Source organism: Trachinotus anak, unplaced genomic scaffold (assembly GCF_046630095.1).
Source record: "Trachinotus anak isolate AG129_WGS33_773 ecotype Australia unplaced genomic scaffold, CSIRO_AGI_Tana_v1 ptg000031l, whole genome shotgun sequence".
NCBI lineage: Eukaryota > Metazoa > Chordata > Actinopteri > Carangiformes > Carangidae > Trachinotus > Trachinotus anak.
The window spans coordinates 90804-97696 of record NW_027273882.1 but is presented as its reverse complement, the minus strand read 5'-3'; the positions used below and the strand labels follow the sequence as shown (position 1 = coordinate 97696).

At 38.7% G+C, this 6893-nt stretch overlaps 1 protein-coding gene across 1 annotated transcript; it reads left to right on the top strand.

The window, feature by feature from the left end:
* Positions 1–2054: 2054 nt before the first annotated feature.
* LOC139612446 (cartilage intermediate layer protein 2-like) lies at positions 2055–5948 on the top strand. Its single transcript, XM_071468026.1, has 10 exons — positions 2055–2142; positions 2494–2532; positions 2701–2734; positions 2853–2900; positions 3135–3164; positions 3290–3319; positions 3454–3625; positions 4269–4378; positions 4536–4710; positions 5355–5948. Exons 2-10 carry the CDS (start codon positions 2521–2523, stop codon positions 5452–5454), a joined length of 711 nt encoding a protein of 236 aa, XP_071324127.1. The 5' UTR covers positions 2055–2142; positions 2494–2520; the 3' UTR covers positions 5455–5948.
* Positions 5949–6893: the final 945 nt, after the last annotated feature.

Sequence of the window (6893 nt, the reverse complement as noted above, 5' to 3'; positions counted from 1 at the left end):
CCCATATGGGCATCAGAGTGTTCTTTACGTATGAGACAAATCATCCTCCTTATATAACCACAACATCAAAAAACTTTCTAAAATAATTACTGGTGCAGAGTGCAGGTGCTATGTACAAACTCCTATAAGGCACTTGCACTTGGATCATCTTTTTATAATTGCAGCAATAGCATGACAGATGCTTTTACCTGCCAAGAGGAAGACACATTTATATTATGGCATTCACTGCAGCTGTGCAGTTTCAGCTGTCACCCACCGTTCTGTAAAGGACAAGAAGTTGCTAACTGCTCAAGTTGTAAATGCTCATGATCATCATAGCTTCAGTTAAGGAGATGAAAATGGTGTTCAGCATGTTTAAGTCTCTATCTATCTATCTATTGAGCTCAACTGCCAGTGGTGAATGCAACATGGATGTCAAATTTTTATGAAGCTACAAATGCCTTTGCTGTACCTCCATTGTATTATTTTCTGCAACTACCCAACTGCAGAGTAGACAATCTGCTTCCTGTTTACACCAGCATGCACATGCCCAGTGAACCTGAATGGTCACATGAGTTAGTATGGACAGAGATCGATTTTGATATGGTGCTAAAAAGGTCATCTGGACGTAAATCATTTTTGTTTTAAAACGACATTTTAAAACGTGGACGTAACCTTATTCTTGTTGTCATCAGCATCGTTTCCAGGCACACCAGGCAACTGTTTTCAGTCAAAGCACCAAAATTTGCCCTACACAAAATAGCAGGCACCGTTAGCGGCTATCTGATGAACATGTTCGAGTATAAAGCCAGATATTTGGTGGAAAGCAAAACTAAGGAGAAAGCTAAAAGGAGATCAAACACTCAACCTAAAATCGTCACATGGCCAGAAACACGGCACCAAACGAATGTTAATGTTGCTCCATGTCTTCAAAGCCCGCATAGACTAATGTGTTCAGCCTTTTAAGTTTGTCACTGACTGTGCTGACAGTGTGACACCATTTTGTTCACAGTTTGTTCTGCTGTGTAATTAATATAATTAAGATTATGAGAATTGTTCTCTCACATTGTCCCACTGTGATGTGCTTGTTCAGTCAAAGAGCTGGACTGACAGGTTGGAAAGGAATCTGGGTCAGTCCATGGGCAGGTCATTGTCAATGTTGGAAAGTAGAACACAGGAAGGTCTTTACGAACAAAATTCAGTTTACCATCTCAAACAGAAGAAGTCTTCATGTACCCATATGGGCATCAGAGTGTTCTTTACGTATGAGACAAATCATCCTCCTTATATAACCACAACACCTAAAGACTTTCTAAAATAATTACTGGTGCAGAGTGCAGGTGTTATGTATGAACTCCTATCAGGCACTTGCACTCGGATCATCCTTTTATAATTGCAGTGATAGCATGACAGATGCTTTCAACTGCCAAGAAGAAGACACATTTATGTCTGGATTATGGCATTCACTGCAGCTGTGCAGTTTCAGCTGTCACCCACCGTTCTGTAAAGGACAAGAAGTTGCTAACTGCTCCAGTTGTAAATGCTCATGATCATCATAGCTTCAGTTAAGGAGATGAAAATCGTGGTCAGCATGTTTAAGTCTCTATCTATCTATCTATCTATCTATCTATCTATCTATCTATCTATCTATCTATCTATCTATCTATCTATCTATCTATGTGAGCCTCTATCCTGTATCTATTGAGCTCATTTTACGGTCAAGGAGCTGAAATGTTGCAATCAGAGAATTTTGAAACAGGATACAGGATACTCTTCTTCATTGTGTAGCAACACATACGCATCCCCTTGGTGTGGGTTTGTAACAGATATGCAAGGGAATGAAGTGACCATAGAAGAATAGTGGAGCTGTACATCCTCTCTCCAACTATTATTTTCCTTTCTTTAAACCTGTGAAATTTAAGAATTATACATCCTAACACGTGTTATTCTCCAGTTGCAGTTTTTTTGAATGGCAGATTGTTTCTATGGGCGTGCTCAGCAACACTTAAGCCCAGTAGGTGTGACTGTTTACTTGTTGTCAGTAACCAAATATCTTCCAGATTGTGTTAAGGCATGTATATATAAAGGCAGGGAGAAGTGTTCTTGACTGCACGCCAGGCAGAGATTCACAGAATCACACTGGTCTACTGAAAGCTTCTCTGGGTGAGTCTTAAACATAATGTCTCTTCTGAGCTCAAGTTTTGTAATATTCTGTCTGTTGCCTCTTGTTTCATGTATAATGTAAGACACTTACGTAAGAACACTTTCATTAATGTGTTCCGGCACATTCAAGTAAATTATTTTACAGCTACATAAAGTGGCACTTTGTGAATCTGGATTTTTATCTTTTAACAGAAATTAACTAAAACTTCAGATGTGTTAAATAAAAAACAGTAAAAAGTAATAATAATTATATATCAGTATCTGTATATGTTAGTTTTTATTTCATACAACCCATAAGAACTTATTTTGATAGTGAACAAATTTGTTATTTTATTCTCTTTTATTTTACAGTTTGAAGTTCCAGTTTTATCTCCAATCATGGCCAAATTGGTAACGTATGACCTTTTGTGTTATAGTTCCAGTTTTTAGACATAAATATGTGCATTTGGACATTTTTTAAAACGTATTTAGGTAGGTACGAGGTAATTTCTTAATATGTCTGATGTATCTGTCATGTTCTGCAAGTTCAATCTTTGAAATCTCTATTTTCCATGATAGCTAAGTCTTGCCATTGTTGCAGGATTGGTTCTCGGTAGGTTCATCTCAATCACTGCAATCACCATGATCATTTGCAAATATTAATGACACTGCAATCTATCTGCACTTTACACAATCACAAACTATAACATCCTTCTGATTATCTTTACCAGAGAGCAACCAGGCCCTCACTGTGTCTAAAACATCAGCTCTTGAAGAGAGTAAGCACCTTTACTGTATTTCAATAAAATTGTTCTTATCAGATTCACATCCAGTGTGCAGTACTGTGTGTTTGGAAACACAGATCAAACTATGGTAGCAGCAGAGCATTTCTCAGACAGTACTGAATCAGGTGCTGCAGCACTTGAACAGTTGTGTTTTTTGGAGTTGCAAGGTTTTTCCTTTTCTTGTAAGCTGCTACTAAAGTCAGAATTTTCTTACAATTTGTCACACAGCATCACTTTCCCTCATTTCACCGAAGCCAGGTTAGAAATTTCTTTCTGTTGCAATTCTGACATTTACAGTACAAACTAAACCACTCAGTGGTTTCCTTCCATATTGAAATGTCTGATTTTTTTTGTTGGTTTTGTTTGTTTTTGACTCACTTTAGGATATCCCTGCTACTTTCCCACCCACATTCGTAAGAAAATGATACCTTTTATTTTTATATTTATCATAATTTCATTTTTGGACATTTAATGCTCATCATGTGCAAGTACAGGTTTCAGATGTCTTGTTACCATAATTTATCTCAATCTACATACCGTGGTCCAGAATGCTGGACGGACTGGTTTGACAGAGATGACCCATCTGGAACTGGAGACTGGGAAACCCTCAACGATCTTCGCCTTGAGAATCCAGGAAAGATCTGCCCCAGCCCAGTAGACATTGAGGCCCAAACTCTATCTGGGCTCAGTGTGGCTGCAGCAGGGAATGTGATTTATAAGTAAGTACTTTGTGGATACAGTTTGAACGTGTCTTCTGCAGTGATTCATCTTGTTGTCTACTGAATGTTTTGTATTAATCTTGTCACAGTATGTGTTTGTGAACGTGGTGAGACCAAACATACAATATTTCCACTGCTTCCACTTTTCACATTTTATTATTTGCTATTCATCACCCATGTACTAAGTAACGACATACCCAGCAAAATGATGTATACATCTGAACAATTGGTGGTGGTACAATGACAATGTGTTAATTGGACATAATTCTCTTCTGTTTAAAACTGTATATTTATTTGGCAATCATAATAATGAACCTACTGTATATAATTTACAGTTATATATTTTATACCACATCCTAATAAAGCAAAACATGCAAACGGTGGTTTGCAGGCTAACATTTACGAATTGGCACCAAACACAATGACAACAAACCGATGGCAATGTCATTAGGTTTGCGGGCATTTGGTCGTCAAGTATTGGGCTGATTAAAATTTGAGGCAATTCCCTCAAATCCACAAATGTGAAACTCATGGTGGTGCTACAGGATCAACAGATTAATATTACCATCCCTAAAAAAATGCACATAAAAGCAAATGCATCCATCAGGTTATTTTAAGTATTATTTTGTGTTTCTTTTGTCAGAAGCGACACAACTGTAGGATTCGTCTGCAGGAACCAGGACCAATCAAAGAAGAAGTGCGATGATTATCGTGTTCGTTTCAGCTGCCATCCCCCTTTCTGCGGCGGAGGAGGTACTGTGTGAGCACGAGCAGTGTTAAGCTGCTAATGCAAAGTGGATTTCCTCTTCCCTTTTATTGTCTGTGTGCATAAGCATTCATCTAGAATGGTGCTATTTAGCTTTGCACTTTCCTACGAGTAATGCTGTCTTTCTTTTATTGCTTCCTGCAGTATGCTGGACCAAGTGGTATGACCGGGACAATCCCAGTGGAAGTGGGGACTGGGAGCTTTTGAGTAACCTGAGGGCAGAAAACCCAGGTGAAATCTGTGAATACCCCCTGTACATCGAAGCTGTCACCACTGACTCACTGACCCCAGCCATCTCCACAGGGGAGACCTTCTCTGTGTAAGTTGTCTTATAAGGGAAGAACATAAAAGTTTACATGCAGTAATTTACCTACCAATCAATCATTACTTCTCAACATTAACGCTTCTTTTCCAAAGTTTCCAAGTCATCAAGATAAACTGCCTGGAGCTACTGCTTAAACAGAGAATGGGAACTTTGTAGATGCACATTTACATTAGATAAGATGAAATTTTAATGAGCCCCATGAGGAAACTGGGTAATAGGCACATAATGTCTGAAACTTTTAAACCTAGCTGTGCCTTACTTTATTCTTGTGCTAACTGCTTTTACTGGGAAAATATAGTCTGTGTGGTCTGAGGAGGAAGAAACGAATTGACGTTTCTCATGTGTGATTATTTTTTTGTTCTATTTTAATTGGAGATTTGAGATAGTTAACATTTAAAAAGAATGGGGCACCTGAGATTAAGAGCAAAATAAGAACAGATAAGTATAGATATCATCTTTATTCAAACTGGCAGCAGTAACTTTACCAACTAGATTATATTTTTAAGATTATTTTAAACATTTTAATTTGAATGAAATAATGAATGGTGATGGCAATGCACCCTATGTTAAAACAAGAAGAAAAAAAACATTTGGTTTAAATTCTCCTGATTTATTAACTGCTTGGAATGATTTTTCAGGTACAATCCAACTCAAGGATTTGTTTGCCGCAATAAGGACCAGAAAGATGGCAGATGCCTTGACTACAAAGTTCGGTTTGGATGCCCATGCAAATATTAAGCCCTGAGTCCACAACGACCCTGAGAGTGATGGGCAGAGAAGACGTTCCCATTCTTATCTCTTTAATTTTTGTCTGATCTTTCTTTTCTTCTGTATTATTTTACTTCTCCTGGTGAAAGAAATATGTAGAAATAGGCCTTTTTTTTTTTAAACAGCAGATATTTTGACTTGTCACAGTTGGAAAAGCACCAGTGTAACTAATAACCTTAACAATGGCTCTGTTCTATTCAAGTGGCCCAATGTGACAGTGAGCCAGCATGAACAACACTAGGACCCTGAAACTAAAGCACCAACATGGAATTCAATGTTAATTCTATTATTTACATCTACGCTTTTCCTTCCGTGAAATGTCAAATTATCTTTGGTGGAAAAAGGCCTATTAGGTGCTTTATCAGTTGATCTTTTGTTTCCAGTGATTATGAAATCATTATCTTGTATGACGACTGTAGAAAACAAATCATCAACATTAAAAATAGTGATACACAGCAAGCAAATCTCTTTTCTCATTAAGTCCCACTCTACACAGCTTATTAGGACGGCACTAATGGGCTCGCAGGCTCACATGAAGTTATGATTTGGTGTGAGTAATGCAGACATATGTCTTCTCAACAGATGGTGGGAAATGATACGATATACAGACAGTAGGAGGTGCTGGATAGCAGTGCTGTTCAACAGCAATGCGGGCAGAAAAAAAAAGAAAAAAAAAAACACGTATGGCAACCCTGACAAGTATAACTGGTGCAACTGCTCGCGTTTTGTCACCTCTGTCTCAACCAGCATTCTTTCTTGTTACAGCAGTGATAGCTTTCAGTGCAGGTCTGGTGTCCTTACAACCTCACTCACTTCTCTCTGACCCAGATCGCGCCCCTGCCATGTTTCCCTCAAAGTCAAATGCTCCTGATGTGAGCCTGCACCCACACAATGCTCCTGCAAACCCTTGAATGTACACACATGCAGAAGCACATAGCCACACACACACACACGCACACACACACTCACACACACACACTCACACACACAAAGAGATACAAGGTGATTCCTGCTGCACCCCAACACCATCAACGTTTCCTCGGGAGATGAGCACTTGTGATAGGTGCAGGAAAGAAACTGCAGTGCATTGCACAGAATGTAAAGTGAGGGGCGAAAGCTTTTCTTCTGTTATGGGGAAACCTTGGATGTTTTGCTAATGCTTGCACTGCATCATTTCTCTGCCCTTAAACATATATACTTTGCTGCTATTTAGCTTTGAATATGCATGTCTGTCCTCCAGTAAGACTGTGTTGAAGTAGGCAAAATATGAAGAGACAGAGACAAGCAGGAGGGAGGGAGGGAGGGAGTAAACTGGATGCAATCTGCTAAACTTTTCCTCTTCACTTTCTTTTTTTTTTTCATCATAAAACTGAAGAGGAGAAATTCTGCCAGTGGTGGTGAAGTAAAAT

Excerpts from the sequence above, each read along its gene's own strand:
- LOC139612446 (XM_071468026.1), top strand. Across the intron at positions 3,320-3,453 it reads CTACTTTCCCACCCACATTC|AATGCTGGACGGACTGGTTT; the intron begins GTAAGAAAATGA and ends ACCGTGGTCCAG. Across the intron at positions 4,711-5,354 it reads ACAGGGGAGACCTTCTCTGT|GTACAATCCAACTCAAGGAT; the intron begins GTAAGTTGTCTT and ends ATGATTTTTCAG.